The sequence below is a fragment of the Physeter macrocephalus genome, chromosome 1 (genome assembly GCF_002837175.3).
Source record: "Physeter macrocephalus isolate SW-GA chromosome 1, ASM283717v5, whole genome shotgun sequence".
NCBI lineage: Eukaryota > Metazoa > Chordata > Mammalia > Artiodactyla > Physeteridae > Physeter > Physeter macrocephalus.
In genome coordinates this window covers 25,417,252-25,434,794 of record NC_041214.2, presented here as the reverse complement: position 1 = coordinate 25,434,794, position 17,543 = coordinate 25,417,252, and the positions used below count along the sequence as shown (strand labels likewise).

At 34.7% G+C, this 17,543-nt stretch overlaps 1 protein-coding gene across 3 annotated transcripts in view; it reads left to right on the top strand.

Annotated features, from left to right (window-relative positions):
- Positions 1-17,543, top strand: part of U2SURP (U2 snRNP associated SURP domain containing) — a 52,408-nt gene that overhangs the window by 16,113 nt on the left and 18,752 nt on the right. The window contains exons 4-18 of one of the 3 annotated variants that reach the window (XM_007105336.4): positions 1,687-1,785; positions 3,626-3,740; positions 4,303-4,436; positions 6,745-6,812; positions 7,366-7,460; positions 7,544-7,576; positions 7,670-7,752; positions 9,174-9,339; positions 9,521-9,732; positions 10,673-10,716; positions 13,808-13,912; positions 14,990-15,056; positions 15,136-15,299; positions 16,619-16,781; positions 17,197-17,276. In XM_007105336.4, the coding sequence (XP_007105398.1) occupies positions 1,687-1,785; positions 3,626-3,740; positions 4,303-4,436; positions 6,745-6,812; positions 7,366-7,460; positions 7,544-7,576; positions 7,670-7,752; positions 9,174-9,339; positions 9,521-9,732; positions 10,673-10,716; positions 13,808-13,912; positions 14,990-15,056; positions 15,136-15,299; positions 16,619-16,781; positions 17,197-17,276 (1,628 nt within the window). Of the gene's footprint in view, positions 1-1,686; positions 1,786-3,625; positions 3,741-4,302; positions 4,437-6,744; positions 6,813-7,365; positions 7,461-7,543; positions 7,580-7,669; positions 7,753-9,173; positions 9,340-9,520; positions 9,733-10,672; positions 10,717-13,807; positions 13,913-14,989; positions 15,057-15,135; positions 15,300-16,618; positions 16,782-17,196; positions 17,277-17,543 lie in introns of those variants that run through there. The other 2 variants (XM_007105335.4, XM_024131832.3) reach the window with 2 other exon arrangements.

The following is a 17,543-nucleotide window of genomic DNA, read 5'->3' as shown; positions in this document are numbered from 1 at the left end:
TTTTCCGAGGTCCTGGATCATCTTCACTATCATTATTCTGAATTCTTTTTCTGGAAGGTTGCCTATCTTCACTTCATTTAGTTGTTTTTCTGGGGTTTTATCTTGTTCCTTCATCTGGTACATAATCCTGTGCCTTTCCATTTTGTCTGTCTTTCTGTGAATGTGGTTTTCATTCCACAGGCTGCAGAATTGTTCTTCTTGCTTCTGCTGTCTGCCCCCTGGTGGATGAGGCTATCTAAGAGGCTTGTGCAAGTTTTCAGATGGGAGGGACTGATGGTGGGTAGAGCTGAGTGTGCTCTGGTGGTTAGAGCTCAGTAAAACTTTAATTCACTTGTCTTTTGATGGGTGGGGCTGAATTCCCTCCCTGTTGGCTTTTGGCCTGAGGCGACCCTAAACTGTAGCCTACCTGGGCTCTTTGGTGGGGCTAATGGCGGACCCTGGGAAGGCTCACGCCAAGAAGTACTTCCCAGAACTTCTGCTGCCAGTGTCCTTGTCCTCACGCTGAGCCACAGCCACTGCCCGCCTCTGCAGGAACCCTGCAACAGTAGCAGGTAGGTCTGGTTCAGTCTCCCCTGGGGTCACTGCTCCTTCCCCTGGGTCCCGATGCGCACACTACTTTGTGCCCTCCAAGAGTGGAGTCTCCGTTTCCCCCAGTCCTGTCGAAGTCCTGCAATCAAATCCTGCTCGCCTTCAAAGTCTGATTCTCTAGGAATTCCTCCTCCCGTTGCTGGACCCCCTGGTTGGGAAGCCTTACGTGGGGCTCAGAACTTTCACGCCAGTTGGTGGACTTCTGTGGTATAAGTGTTCTCCAGTCTGTGAGTCACTCACCCAGCAGTTATGGGATTTGATTTTATTGTGATTGCGCCCCTTCTACTGTCTCACTGTGGCTTCTCCTTTGTCTTTGGATGTGGGGTATCTTTTATGGTGAGTTCCAGTGTCTTCCTGTTGATGATTGCTCAGCAGTTAGTTGTAATTCCTGTGCTCTCGCAAGAGGGAGTGAGAGCACATCCTTCTACTCTGCCATCTTGAACCATTCTAGGCTGTATTTAATAAACATTCCTCTCTTTTAAAAGTTTATGACTCAGAATTATCATTCACATAAATAACTGAGCAATTAAAAGTCTACAATTTGTTCAAACCATATTTACAAGGAAATTGCTTCCAAGTTACATAAATGAAGAATTCCCTAAAATACTATTTTCTCATATTCAAAATTAATTGATGACTCTTTACTTGTCTGAAACCTAGAACACAGTATGTGATATTTTCCCAGCAATGAAAATGAAATTATTTTGTTCATAAATAACAGTCTTGTTGATGAAGAATTAGGTAATTTACTGAATTACAAAAGGAAGTGATGCGATTTTTGTACCTGAATTGGGGGTTCTAGATGGTAATGATTCCTGCTACTGAACCATGGAAATAGATGCCTCTTTCTCCTTGTTTGAATGTCTGTTTTCTATCACTGCTTCTTTTGCCCAGAAACATCTGTAGTTTCCTTCCTCAAGTGCTTTTATTCTTGCCGCCAAGTAGGTTGAATGAGTTCTAAGCCTTTGTGTCTCTCTTTGTGTATTATTTTTACTTTATGTATTTTAAAATGGCTTTTGTAAGTTATTAACCTTGAGGTTAATAACAAGTGAAATTGTGAATGTGTATGTAAAGGTACGCTTTTATTTCTTTTCACAGCCTCTTCTAGAAAACAAACTTAAAGCATTCAGTATTGGAAAAATGAGTACAGCTAAGCGAACTTTAAGTAAGAAGGAGCAAGAAGAATTAAAGAAGAAGGTAATGCTTAAAATGTATTTTTAGTTATCTTTATAAGTGTGTCTAAGGAGGCGTTAAGTGTATGGACAGTAGAGAAATGTTTTTCAAAGATTCTTGACCTCCAGGGTATTCTCAGCTCCCACCCCAAGTTAAGTCTGTAACACAAGATATATTCAGAGAAGTCCAGCTGTATCCCTGTCCCCTCCATCATTTCCTCTCTCTTTGATTATTTTCTGGTCTATTCTTTTTGTATAAGCAAGTTTGTATAAATGTATGTTGTGCCTGCTCTTTCTTAGAGGAACAATAGCTTGCTATATTCAGTACACTTTTCTCCACCTTGCTTTTTTCACTTAACATTATATCTCAGAGATTACTGGAAGTATATTGAAATGTTGCTTGTTCTTTTTTTATAGCTCTATAGATATGCCATAGTTTATTCACTAAAATCCTACATTTACTACAATGCCTATTGAGGGCATTTGTGTTTTGGTCTTTTGCCATTTCCAGTAGTGCACTTAGGGATAGCATTAGGCGTATGGGTTTATTCCTAGTGTATCTTTAGGATATATTCCTATAAGTGAGATTACTGGGTTGAATGGTAAATGCATAGCTGTAATTCTGCTAGGTAGTGTTAAGTTGGTCTCTCATCTCTATGGGCAGGTCCATTTTGCATCCCTATAAGCAGTGTTTGAGAGGTTGGTTCCCCATAGCCTTGCCAATATTTTTGAAGGACTTTTGCCAATCTGCTAAGTGAAAAATTGTATCTCGGTGTAGTTTTAAATTTGCATTTCTTTTATTAGTAAGGTCGAACAACTTTTCTTGTGTTTGATTTTGTGAATTGTCTGCTCATATCTAAACCAGTATTTAAGTTAGTAGGATATCTCTGTTTTTAGAAACTCCTGTATTAAGTATGTTGTAACACTTGTCTATGACATAAGGTACAGTGTTTTTACTCAGTTTGTTGATTGCCTTTTTATTTTGCTTCTTGTGTTTTTTTCCATGCAGAAACTGTTTTTTGTTATATGGTCAGATTTATTATCAGTCTTATGATTTCTGGTTTTTCAGTTTACATTTTTTTACTCCAAGCTTTTAAAGGAATTTCCTCATATTTTTCCCAATACTTATATTTAAAAAAAATTAAATCTGATTCATTTGCAATTTCTCCTGGTATGTGACGTGAAGAATTGGTTCATTTTTATCTTTTTTTTTCCAAATAACTATCAAATTATCCCACCATCATTCATGGAAAAGTCCATCTATTCTCCACTGATTTGAGAGGCCCCTTTTATTGAATACTAAATTTCCACATGCTATTGGATTTATTTCTATATTTTCTATTCTGTTCTATTGGCCTTCCTATTCATACATGTTTTGGGGACGTTTAGAATAGTTATAATTGTCAAGGTTCTTTTGAGGTTTTTTTCTTTAATGCCAACTGTCTGGAGATATTGCTTCTTCAGACTTCTAATACTCATGTCTTCAGTGGTTTGTGAAGGAAATGTTTATATTCAGAGTTAAGTTGTGCCTTAGAAATGTCATAAACATTAATAGAATAACATATTTTGTGTAGTTAGTTGTCATACAGTTGGACCCTTGAATTGTCTCTAAACAGATTTACTTAGTGGGTCCTTTTCTTGTTCCACAAATTACCTGTAGAGGAGCAAAGCCCATCTTAATTCCAGTGTTAATTAGTATCTTAAATATCTACTAAGCATTAGATATTACTGCCTGTTAAGGTTGCTTAATAACCTGCTTTCCCCATTGGAGGAAGAGGTTTTGTTTACATTATTCTTGGATGAGTTTCACCGTATGTACAGTAATTTTTATATCAAGTGATGTTAATATTTTCGTGTGTATTTAGGAGGATGAAAAGGCAGCTGCTGAAATTTATGAGGAATTTCTTGCTGCCTTTGAAGGAAGTGATGGTAATAAAGTGAAAACGTTTGTGCGCGGAGGTGTTGTTAATGCAGCTAAAGGTTAGTGTGAATATTATAGTCCTTGAGCAAACCCAAGAAGTCTTGGTTGAATTGCTTTTGAGTTTCATGTTTCCTTTCTATCAGCACCCTCTAGTGGTGATAATGATTAGTAAAATTAATGGCCAAATGTGAATTAGTGACAAATTGGAGCCTGATAAGTTTAAAAAATGTTTTTAGTACCTTTCGGGTTTCAAGATGGCAGAGAACTTTGCAAACGTTTTCAAGTATTTTATAGTTTTACTGTATATTCCTAGGAGTGGAGTTGCTACTCATATGGTAACTATTTGTTTAACCTTTTGAGAAACTGCTGTATTGTTTTCCAAAGTAGCTGTACCATTTTTCAAGTTGTATAGTTTTACTATAAAATGATTAAATTAGTATTTTTGAGAGTAAGGTAGTAATATTTGAATAATATTTGAATTAAATTTCATATTTTGTCACTAGTGATATATCTTAATACTAAAAGCATTTTACTAAGTTGTGTTTATTTTTAATAAAAATAGTAAGTAAAAAATCCACATAATGTGAAATTAGTTTTGAAACTTAGTATGTTAAATTTCAGAAGAACATGAAACAGATGAAAAAAGAGGTAAAATCTATAAGCCATCTTCAAGATTTGCAGATCAAAAAAATCCTCCAAATCAGTCATCCAATGAAAGACCACCATCTCTTCTTGTGATAGAAACCAAAAAACCTGTAAGTCATACTTAAATAAGTGACCCTTTATGTTCAGAGATGACACTGCCAATAATATTTTCTGTACTTCCACTGTAAGCAGGACTTTGGTTTCTTGTTTCTAATTATTTTGGTAGTAGATGTTGAGTTTTGATGCTTAACCTTCCTAGATGAGAGATAATAAATTAGGACACGTAGATGGTACTCTTCTTATGTTTGTTGAGCAGTGAACATTTGCTGTTACTCATAGCATACTGCAAGTTGAAAGTTAACTATAGTTTAGGCATAAATGTAAAATAATGGGATTGTCTTTTTAAGCAATGCTGAACTTGGGTATTTAAATATCAGCATGTGTAGTATCAATTACTTTGGAAGACTGTACTCCAACAATGTGTCTGTTGCCTGGAACATTTTTGGAATTTATTTGGATTTACTATCAGAACTAGTGACACTTTCCTTTAAATCTTCTCAGTGTTAGAAAGTCTTTATGTTTTGAGAGTGGGATTTTTCATGGGGGGATGGTAGGTAGACGTGGGTCTTGTCATTTGGAGCCAGATTTGAGGAAATGTGATTATGCTGAATAGTGAGACTGATTTTTCTTGTGTGACTTTTAAAATAGCTCTGAAAGGAATTTTAAAAACAGCTTTATTAAGTGTTTTTTTTTAACGTATGTTGACAGTTGTGCAAGAGTCACTAATCTCTAATTTTGAAGCATTTTTACCATCCCAGAAGGAAACCTTATACTTAATTTCAGTCATCCCTAACCTCTGGCAACCACTAATCTACTTTCTATCTCTTTGGATTTGCCTGTTCTGGACATTTCATGCAGATGGAATCATACAGCATATGGCCTTTTGTGTCTGGCTTTTTAGCATAATGTTTCAAAAAGTTCATCTACATTTTGGTATATATATCAGTACTTTATTCCTTTTTATGGTTGAATAACATTCCATTTTGCAGATATACCTCATATTTCTGATCCGTTTATTACTTGATGGACATTTGGGTTGTTTCTACTTTTTGGCTATTATGAGTAGTGCTTCTGAAAACATTCATGTATAGGCTTCTGTGTGGACATGTATTTTTAATTCTTTTATATTCCTAGGAGTGGGATTGCTGGTCATATGGTCACTAATTGTTTAACCTTTTGAGAAACTGCCATACTGTTTTCCAAAGTAGCTGTACCACTTTACAGTTCCATCAGCAGTGTATATGAGTGTTCCAATTTTTCTACATCTTCATCACCACTTGCTAAAATTATTTTAGTCAACTTAGTGGGTATGAAGTTGTACCTAATTGTGGTTTTGATTTGGACTTGCCTAGTGATGTTGAGTATCATTTTATTTATCATCCACTTGGAGTCTTCTGTAGAGAAATGTCTTTTCAGGTCCTTGGCGCATTTTTTAATTGAGTTATTTGTCTTCTTATTGTTGAGTTGTAAGAGTATTTTACACCTTCTAGAGTCAAGTCTCTTATCAACTATGTTGTTTTCTCCCAGTTTGTGGGTTGGCTTTGCCCTTTTTTGTTAGTGTCCTTTGAAGAACAAAAGCTTTTAATTTTAATGAAGTTTAGTTTATTAGTTTTTTGTTGTTGTTGCTTTTTCTTTTGTTTCTCGTGGTGTCATATCTAAGAAACTGTTGCCAAATTCAGGCTCATGATGATTCACTCCTATGTTTTTAGGTCTTATATTTAGGTCTGTGAACCATTTGAGTTAATTTTTGTATATGGTATGAGGTAGAGGTCCAAGTTCATTCTTTTTTATGGGTGGATATTCAATTTCCGTACTTCCATTTGTTAAAAAGACTATTCTCCCCCATTGAATTATTTTGGCACTTTCAAAAGAGGGATTCCAAAAGCATTTTTGGAAGCAGTTTTAAGAGAGGAATTCCAGCGGTGTTACTGTTTGTTTCAGTAATTGATTTCCTTCTAAGGTGATTGTTTTGAAGGGTGCATATTTTTGGTAGTTGTTCACGGCAGTTATTTACATGGCAGTTCAGTTACTTTATGTTTATTAATTTTCCCTCCAGTACCCTTCCAACAGTATTCCGGCCTAAGTATTGTAGGCTTTGGGGCGGTGGCGGGGCAGGGGATAAAGTAGGTGGCTCCTTTAAGACTGCTGCTTCCTGTTTTAATAATGTGTTAAATTCTCAGTTTTAGAAAATAGGAAGGAAAGTTCAGTGGTAACAGAAGCATTCTTTCTTTTTAATTTAAATAATTAGATCATAATTGCCACTAAAATAAAAGTTTATTTAAAGTGATCTGATTATCGAACCATTAGTTTTGTTTAACCTTGTTTTCTTTGAAGTATAACTTATCATATCCTTCATAGCCACTGAAGAAAGGCGAGAAAGAAAAGAAAAAAAGCAATTTGGAACTCTTCAAAGAAGAATTGAAACAGTAAGTTTTATAGTGTTGAGAATGGCTCTCGTAGGTATTTTGAGCTGATACGTACAGATGCAGGTATGAAGAATGTAGTCTACCAGTTCGTTTTTACTAACTGGCTTACCATGAGGCTGTTTCCGATATTTTGTGGGTTATGTTTGAAAATGAAATTAGCATTTTGTCCAGCATCTAGGTTGCTTCTATTATGCGGATGCAATTAAATTGATTTAACTAATGTCCGGAGTCCTGTTTGCAGTGGAAACAAAATATTCACTGAGATACGGGTGAGGAGTGGTCAACCTTTAGCTAAGAAAGAACAAATTAAATGGTTTTAATGTTGAATTTCCTTCTCACCTTAAAAGTGGGCTTTGTATTCCACTGCTTACATGATGTATCAGAAGTTTGCTCATGACTTGTAGCTGAGGGACTCTTTAATCTTGGTTGTCAGTACTGGCATTACACACAAATATTTCAGGTTATTTCAAGATGATATCTGGATAAGTTCTGTTATTAAACGTGAACAAACAAGTTTTGGCTCGTTATTAGTGATTATATATATTTTCAACAGAATTCAAGAAGAGCGTGATGAGAGACATAAAACAAAAGGCAGGTTAAGTCGATTTGAGCCACCTCAGTCAGATTCTGATGGTCAGCGTCGTTCTAGTAAGTGACATTTATTTTAATGTTTGTTTTTGTGACGAACTATTCCAAAAACTAAGAATTGTTTTCTTTTCTCCCTTTTAAAGTGGATGCGCCTTCAAGAAGAAATAGATCATCTGGTGGTAATACAGTTTTTTGCTTTTTTTTAATTCATAGAAATTGTCCAAACTTTGTATTTTGCAGGTTATAATTTTTCCTTCTCTTTGTCCTAGTTCTTGATGATTATGCACCTGGCTCACATGATGTAGGAGATCCAAGCACTACTAATTTATACCTTGGAAACATTAATCCACAGGTAATAGAAAAGTAAGATGAATGTTGGCTCATATGCTGTATACTTTTGTAGGAAAACTGCTTTGTCAGTCATTAAAAAAAAGTGAAGTCAAGAATCTGAAGTAAGCAGATTTGGTGGAACTAGATAAGTCTCTAAAATTATCTTGTGAAATTGAGCCTTAGCGTTATGGGCCAAATTTTCTTGCTACAATTCCTAAGGGCTTGTCTCCTCTTTCTTTTCTTTTCTTTCCTTTTCTTTTCTTTTCGTTTCGTTTCGTTTCGTTTCTTTTCGTTTCTTTTCATTTCTTTTCTTTTCTTTTTAAAAATACATTTATTTAGCTTTGCTCTTCTTATTATTTTTTCTTTTAAAAGTTTTTGGCTGCGTTGGGTCTTCCTTGCTGCGTGCAGGCTTTCTCTAGTTGCAGTGAGCGGGGCTACTCTTCGTGGTGGTGTGCGGGCTTCTTGTTGTGGTGGCTTCTCTGTTGTGGAGCACGTGCTCTAGGCATGTGGTAGTTGCAGCACCTGGGCACTGTAGTTGTGGCGCACAGGCTTAGTTGCTCCGCGGCATGTGGGATCTTCCCACACCAGGGCTCAAACCCACGTTCCCTGCATTGGCAGGCAGATTCTTAACCACTACGCCGCCAGGGAAGTCCCTGTCTCCTCTTTCTGTAACTGGACTGTCCTCTGATTTTGAAATGTTTTGCTAGGTGCTGATTTTATTTATCAGGATATGACCAGTGGTAGACTATATTCTTTTGAGACTGTCCCCTTCTGAGGCATAGCCTACTTCCTTATGGATTTTTTTCTTTTTTCATCTTAAAAATAGCAAACTAATATTTCTGCTTTGTATTTTATATTTTAATTCTTTCCCCTGCTTCATTCTTAATTGTTATGGGGAATGTAGTGGTTGTTCTGCATAATAAGATCTTTTAAAAAATAATATATATTTTGGACCTCATTGCACATTTACCCTTTTTTGTTTTCTCTGTTCTTGATTACACTGGCAGCTGGGTGCTGGAAAAAGAAAAAGTGACCAGATCCTTTATTTCTTTCATTGCCAACAAATATTTCCTCCTTAAGTGTGGTAATCATTGCTGCCTGAAAAAGGTTGCTAAATGCTGAACAAACCATTGCTGTAGAAAGTGTATTTTAGGTGCAGGATCTCAGAAGGGGGAAGAGTGAAGGTAAAGGTGTGCTTTTGATTTCTCCAGCCACCCAGCCTCTTCACCCGGCCACTTACGTAAAACAGAGTGTTTCTGGTGTGAAAAGATTTGTGCGTGCCCCATGGAGGCAGGATTTTACTCCTGTGGAGGTCCCAGTACTTGAATGGAAAGCTGTAGCATTGATAGGTCTCTTCTCATTTTGCAAAAACTGCTCTGTGCTGCATAGAGTTCTTTTTTCTTTCCTCTTTGCTTACCGAAAATATCTTACTCCTTTTAATAGATGAATGAAGAGATGTTGTGCCAGGAGTTTGGAAGATTTGGGCCCCTGGCCAGCGTGAAAATTATGTGGCCCAGAACTGATGAAGAAAGGGCAAGAGAGAGAAATTGTGGCTTTGTGGCCTTTATGAATAGAAGAGATGCTGAAAGAGCTTTAAAAAACTTAAATGGTAAGGAAGCCCATCTGTAGAACTCAGATATTGCTTTGGTTTTGAAAAGTATTTATAAAAACTCGAGGGGAAAAATGGACCAGAAAGGTAAAGGTTAAACATGAAAATTATTTTAAATCACCAGAGAGCCTTTATTTTCTTTTGAGAGTTACCAGGGTGACTTTTCTTTTCTTTCTTTTAGGAAAGATGATTATGTCTTTTGAAATGAAGTTAGGTTGGGGTAAAGCTGTGCCTATTCCTCCACATCCAATATACATTCCGCCTTCCATGATGGAACATACGCTTCCCCCACCTCCGTCAGGACTGCCTTTTAATGCGCAGCCTAGAGAGCGGTTAAAAAACCCCAATGCTCCCATGTTACCACCACCTAAAAACAAGGAGGATTTTGAGAAGGTAATTTAAAAAATGTACATAGGGCCGCATCTAATTTGTAAATACTAAATCTGTGGTAGTATTTCTTTTCAACAATTTATAGAAAGTGTGTGTGTAATTCTGTTTGGCAACTCTTAAAGAAAATGAAATAACTTAGATGTGTTCCCTGCCTTAGCCCATGGAAACCCTGTATTGGGATACTAGGTCATATTTTTATTTGTGACTATCATTCCTTTTTTGACCACTTACTAAGTTTTTTTTTTTCCTTTGTCCACTGTTGTATCCAGGTTTGCTTAAGTGTAGTATCTAAATTTACTTTGTTTTGAGAAAGTGCTACTTTGTATTTGGTTAAGTACCTTTTCAGTTAGAAAGACTCCTAAATAGTTAAATTGTTTGGATGGCAGCTAGCTAATAACTTCGTTTTCAAGATCTAAGGTATTAGAATATTTGAGAGCATATATGGTTTTTAAAAAGTTAGCTACTCTAGTAAAAGCAGAGGGTGAGTATTTTCTTTTTGTTAAACATAAAACCAACTTAATTTCAAGTTATAAGAATTTGTTGGTTCTATTATGAATTAATTACACTTAAAATGACAGGGCTGGTTTTAAAGGCTTGGGAACAAAGTAGCAAACTGTATGGTCAGAGGCAAACAGTTAATGATTTCACAAATTAAAATCTTTATCTGATAATTCTCAGTGTAGTACCTATTTCAGTGCATTGATGTGCATTCTGGCAGGAATGTTCTGATTCTTTGCATTTGGTGAACGTTTACTGTTCACTGAACACATCCATTTGCATTTATGTAATTGCTTAGTGTATAATTACTTCAAATGCAGTGATTGCCTGCAAAACTTGTGATTAGATGTGTAGTATTTTCAATGCATATGTATATTTTTGCTTGTTACTTGTTAACAATACTCACATATTCTATGTTTATTATCTGATGTGACTTCATATACAGACTCTGTCGCAAGCCATAGTCAAAGTGGTTATCCCAACAGAAAGGTACATGTTTTTCTTTATTATTACTGATCTAAATATAGACAATATCCCCTTCTGAATTAAAAAAAAAAATGGTGTTGAGGAAAAGGTAGTATCTTGACTGAGCAATGGTTCCTTCCCAGTACTTTTTGGGGGGGATATGAGAAGTTTAACTAACTTTAGTATACTTTGCAATTTTATGTCATTATCTTTTTTGTTTTATTGTTACCAATGTAGGGTATTTTGTAGCTTTAGTAGTTAGAATGTGTTTAATAGATTTAATCTGGAGTTGTTAGTCTAATAACATTAGACTATTGGGATGGGAAAATAGGTGTTTTAAATGTATCTTAAATTTTAGATAATGTTACATTTTGACCCAATCTGTTATTTTTTTCTTGGTTTCTGAATTGTCTGTGTTTAACATGCAACCTCAGTTTGAGTTTTCCTTACTGAAAGCATAGCTTTATTTTTCCTAAATGATTTTAAGAAGGAATTTCTATTATTCTCGTGAACACTGACCATAACTAGAAACTTTTTTCATGATAACAAAGGTGTTTGGAATTCTTTTATTTTCCTTTCTTCCTTTTTTTCTTTTTCAACATAATGTTAAAGCAGAAGAATTCATGCTGTAGGTATGCTCTTGCTCAGTCAAGCTAAGCCTTTTCCCAAACACAAGAACACAACACTGGTTGAATAATAAATGAACACAAAAGAATACCAAATTCTCTTTGACATTGGCCTTGGTGAGCAACACCAGCTGAACTGTCTGCGGCAGCGGGGGACCAGGAAAACATCATGGGATGGATTGGGAAAGTATACAGTTTTTGACCAGACATTGGTACGATCGACTCCAATAAATGTGGTTTTATTATAACTGCGAGACAATTTTTGTTTTTTTGTTGTTGTTGCCCAGAATAAGATAATTACCATTTTAAAATAAAATAATGCACTTTAAATTATATCATCTTTTTGTACTACACTGTTTCATTCTGATAGAAAAGTCACCTTTTTAAAAATAAGCACATAATCCTTAAGGGAAAAAGAGTGATTACAGTTCTTTAAGAATCTTGAATTTAAGTTAGCAACAACTAATTGTCAGATTTTGATTTTAAATAATCATGAAACATTTTAAAACTTCTTTTAAACTTTAAATTTTCTAAAAATAGATATATCAGTTACAAGCCTGTTTAAAACTATAGTGGGTTTTTTTTTCCACTGGTAAAGCACTCACAGGAAAGTAGTATATTGGCAGCACTTAAAAAGCATATATCCAGTATTAGCTTTACATGTGGCTCAGCTTATTTCTAAACAAAATTTTGAGTGTACATTTTGCTGTAAAGTCTTGACTCACCATTACAGTGAATCCTTTGTTTTAAACTTGCTAAATCATTTTTCATCTATCTTTAATATGCAAGTCAAGTTGCTTTTGACTTAATTCATACAAGTTTCTGGATGTGTAGTATTTGTCCACCTAGTCATTGATTTTACATATTATGATACATAAAATTTCCCTTTATTTTGACATATACCAGTGGGAGTTTTGGGACTGAATCAATACCATATCTCCCTTCTTTTAAAACAATGTCATTAACCATATGGATGTTGAGAATACATTCTCATTTGGATATCAAGAACTGCATATTTGCAGACCAATTAATACTTCTGTGAAAGAATTTTTAGATTTAAAATGGATACTTTTGGGTTTTTGTTTTAACAGTTTGAGGTTGAATTAATAATTTTAATATATAGTTTTCCCTCTGTTAAAGATTTATTAAAACTTCATATTTTTCTTTGACCTCTTTCAGGAGGTCAAAAAAATTCATTTTTTCACTATGTAGAGATTTTAGTGTCCACTTAAGTAGGTTTGTTTGAAAACTGAGAAAATAATTATAATCAGCATGAGATAAATTATTTTACTGTTCATGTACTCTGAAGCAGGGCTTTATAGAGCAAAAAAAAAATGTCTTATTCTATAACTATATATTTATTTATATTCTAGCAGTTATATGAACTTAATTTGAGCTGGGAATGCTAAAGGTGTAATTTAGTGTGTGCCTTGTACCAAGAGCCAATATCCTTTCGCTTTTCCCATTTGTTATTTGCCAACTCTATATGGTGGAGACTGGTGAAATGAGAAATCAGAAGTAGCTATCGTAAGCTGAATCATTTTTGCCTGACACTGTAATCAATGTCTAAAATTGTGTTTGGAGCCTAATAAGGTATCAGATTTTAAAAATAAAGACTTCGTATGAGCCCAGTCAACAAAATGACGACTAAAAAGTTACATATGTTTATTTTTGGCTTAAATATTGGGAAGTAATTGTTATGAAAAATGGGAAGGGCATATCACCATGTCCCTTATTTTGGAATGTTTTGGAAACAGGACTCCATTCGTTTAAGGCTTTGGCAATATAATTGCTTTATTGATTCAGAACACACAGGCAGAATTATACATGTCATGAACTATGTGAACTAGTTTGAATTGTGGTCCAAAGGGATGTTGCCTCATTAAAAGTCAGATTCAATAAAAACTCCATCTGCTATATGTGTACCAGAAAAGCAAAGGAGTTGGATGGATTTATTTTTATTATTATTAAATCAGACCTTAAACTTGTTAATAGTTGTGCATTTTTATAAATTATAGTCATGTATATAACATTTCAATATCACTACAAAAGTGCTTGGTTTAGGAATGTTTTCTTTTAAAACTGAGATAGTGTGTAAGTTTTTAGATGGTTATGATAATATAAGTTACTGATTTTATATATTTGCAGCTTTCCAGTTAGTTGTGATTCATAATTTAATGTTTTGCATTTGGAAAGTAAAATTAAGTGGTATTTAGAAAATGAAATCTTTATTACTGTGAAGCTGTGTTGTGGTTTCCCACCCTCCCTTCCCTTCCCTTCCCCTCCCACTCCCTTATCCCCATTGCCCCACTCCCTCTTAATTAATGCACAAGGTATTAACATATGCTCCAGGTTACTTTCTTGGTATAAAATTCTGTATTAGTCAGCAGAATAATCTTTTTCTGCAGAATTATAGAAACTTAGGTCAAGTGTAGTTTTATTTAGTGGTAGGTCTGAATCCATTTTCTTTAACTGTGTTGTTGTTGTAGGAATTTGCTCGCCCTGATACATCGAATGATAGAGTTTGTTGTACGTGAAGGGCCAATGTTTGAAGCTATGATTATGAACAGAGAGATCAACAATCCTATGTTCAGGTGTGCATTTTTTTTTACTGTGGTAATAACATTTACATGTAACATACAACTTACCATTTATATATGTACAGTTCAGTGGCATTAAGTACATTCATGTTGTTGTGCAGCCGTCACCATAACTTTTCACATTTTCCGTAACTGAAACTCTGTACCCCTTAAACAATAACTCCCCATTCCTTTGGTCCCTCAGCCCCTGGCAACCACCATTCTACTTTCTGTGAATTTGATTACCCTAGGTACCTCATCTAAGTGGAGTCATACCTTACTTGTGCTTTTGAGACTGGCTTATTTCACTTAGCTTAGTATCTTCAAGGTTCATCCTTGGTGCAGCATGTGTCAGAATTTCCTTACTTTTTAAGGCTGAATAATATTCCATTGCATGTATATACCACATTTTGTTTATCCTCAGATGTGCATTTTTAAAAATACTTTAAAATTATTTTTTGGAATTAAAAATACTCAAAAAAGTCCTAAAAGTATGAGGTTATTTTCGTAATGGGGTGAGACGGCAGTTTTAATAGACTAGAATGTGCCTGGGTCAATTTTCCAGTGATTTCCATGGTTTGATTAATTAAATAGCTTTGTTTTTAGCATTCTCTAGAAGGAAAATATTTTTTAATGTGTTTTTCCATGAAAGAGTCTTTCATAAGCAAAATACGGTAGAATAAATGAGGTTTATAAGAAACTACTTATCTTCTGAATACTTATATCTAACACTTACATTTGCAATTTACTTAAGTCATTTAAAAACCACTGCTTTGGAAATTATATCTTGGGAAGACCTCTCCATTGCCAGACACAGTACCCGACACATAGTGTTCAATAAAACTGATTGTAAAACGCAGCAAGATGCATACATACTTTCTGAGTATTAGTGTCAGTCACAAAGGCAGTCTGGGGTTGGGGTGAGGAAGGGGATACATGGCAGTGGGTGAGGATTTCTCTTCAGGGATCTTTGCTTTTGGTTTTATTTAGAAGTAAATAGGCAAATAATATTTCTCATTTGTTCATATTTACTTGAAGATAGTTCTCCATTAAAGAAACCATTGTTTAATTTTTTGTTTGTTTTTGTTTTAGATTCTTATTTGAAAACCAGACACCAGCCCATGTTTACTATAGGTGGAAGCTTTATTCTATTCTGCAGGCAAGTATAATCAACTGCTTTGTTAATTTTGACTCTGAGGTATTAGATCTTTCTAATAACATTCTGGACACTTAACTAGGGAGATTCTCCAACTAAGTGGCGGACGGAAGATTTTCGTATGTTCAAAAATGGATCTTTTTGGAGGCCACCACCGTTAAATCCATATCTGCATGGGATGTCAGAAGAGCAGGAAACAGAAGCTTTTGTAGAGGAGCCTAGTAAAAAGGGAGCGCTTAAGGAAGAGTAAGATTTTTACCTTTCTTATTTTATATTCAGAAAAGTTGCTTTAATGGTCACTTTAATTAATGGTCTTAATAAGATGTGTTAACCCTAAAATAAAATGGTTTTTAAAATTTGTGATTGTTTAAAATAGTAACATCTCTTAACATATGCATTGTAATTTTTAAAACTTTCGCAAGTATTGTAAGTGTGTGTCCTACTCAACTTGACCTCTTCCTACTGATGATCTCTTGAGTGATGGTACTCCAGCAGTGGAATACTTTATATTCTTATAGAAATTATTTCATGGCCCTTAGAACTCTTGCCTCTTTGAATGCAACATAAAGAGGTAAAGTTATTTTATGGCTTGGTAAAGTCAAATGGGTGACTTCAAAGCTGCTCCATGAAGTGCCGTGTGCGGCCACCACGGAAACATGTTATCATTAGTGCTCAGTCAGCACTGCTTCAGGGCAGTTAGCCTGGTTTAAGAAGCAAAAACAAATTTAACTATTGAAATGTTTAGAGGAAATTCTGTATACCTGAAGGGGAAAAAAAAGGCCAGAATAATTTTTAGCTTATAGGATTATATACTTCACTGTCAATAAATCTTAATGCTAGTTGCATTGATGCATTGTTTGTGAGAGCATTGCTGGTAGAGAACTATAGCATTTGAGAGTATATTTGCTTCTGAAGATGTATGTTCATCATTACTTTTGCCCAGGGATCTGCATACTCAGCCCATAGGCTAAATCTGGCTACCTCCTGTTTTTCTAAATAAAGTTTTATTTGAACACGGCCATACCCATCCCTTTACGTGTAGTCTGTGGTTGCTTTGGTGTTATGGCATTAAAGCTGAGTAACTGTGACAGAGACTGTATGACTTTCAAAGCCTAAAATATTCACTCTGTGATCCTTTACAGAAAAAGTTTGTCAACCCTTGCTTTATAGCCTGTCCTAATCCTATGCAGAAGTGCTAAAGTAACAGACTTCCTTCAAAGGAGAGTGAAGACCGTGAAGGTTCTTCTTCAGTGTAATAGGATAATAGGAGTGGGACATTTGCGAAGACTCTTGAAAAGATGCCTATAATTTTAAATTTACTTAATTTGTAAACTGAAAGTCCCTAAAATAGTTTATTAGTTCCAGGGATAGTTTTCTTCCCCATATAAATTCTTTAAAAAAATGTAACATATTTGGAATACGTAACACAAATCAGACTTAACACAATTTAGTTTTCAGAGTTTTATCTGAGTGGGTTTTAAAGAAATTAACTTGCGAGCAGAAACTATAATGGCATTTGAAATTTGTATTTATAAATACTTATAAGTTAAAAAATTCGTATTCAGACAGAGGGACAAATTAGAAGAAATTCTGCGGGGGTTAACTCCAAGGAAAAATGATATTGGAGATGCAATGGTTTTCTGTCTTAATAATGCTGAAGCTGCTGAAGAAATAGTGGATTGCATTACCGAGTCATTGTCCATCTTAAAGACACCTCTTCCCAAAAAGGTATGGGAATAATTTCTCCTAATGGAACATTTAGTTAAGTAAAGGAGAGGTAAGAGTTGACTTCTATTTGAATTGAAATCGGTTTCCTTTTTGAATGAAGAAGTTGACTGAAGAAATCTTTCTCGTGCAGTTTCATTTTCTTTCTGCCTGGGAAACTTATCTTCGTTATTAACACACAAATATCAACAGATTGAAATGTAAATGAGTTACAACTTTTATCCCTGCCAAACTCATGGTTGTGGTGATACTGAATTTCTTAAAACTCTTCTCATTAAGTTAGGATTATTAAATTATGGCTAAACATTGGCCTTATGCTGTTGATTCAAAAAATTTCAATATGGAAATTTTTTTAGATACGTTTTTTGCTGTTGGTTTTTATTTTTAATCCATTTTATGCTATCTTTTGGTATTCTAGATTGCCAGATTATATTTGGTTTCTGATGTTTTGTACAACTCTTCAGCCAAAGTTGCCAATGCTTCCTATTATAGAAAATTGTAAGTATAGTGATATAAGTTGATATGCCTGAACTAAACTATTTAAGGGTAAGGAGCTCAGAAAAGAGGATAGTTTTATTAATTAATACCCTCAATAATAAGAAATAATTTGAATTTCTTCATAGTTTGTTGAATATTCTAAAAATTGGATTGTATTCATTGAAGTAAACCACTTTAAGCTAAATTATTATAATCTTTTGAAAGTTTTTCTATCAGTTTCTTGATTAACTATTACTAAAAGAACAAATAGGAAGAGTTAAAAAAATC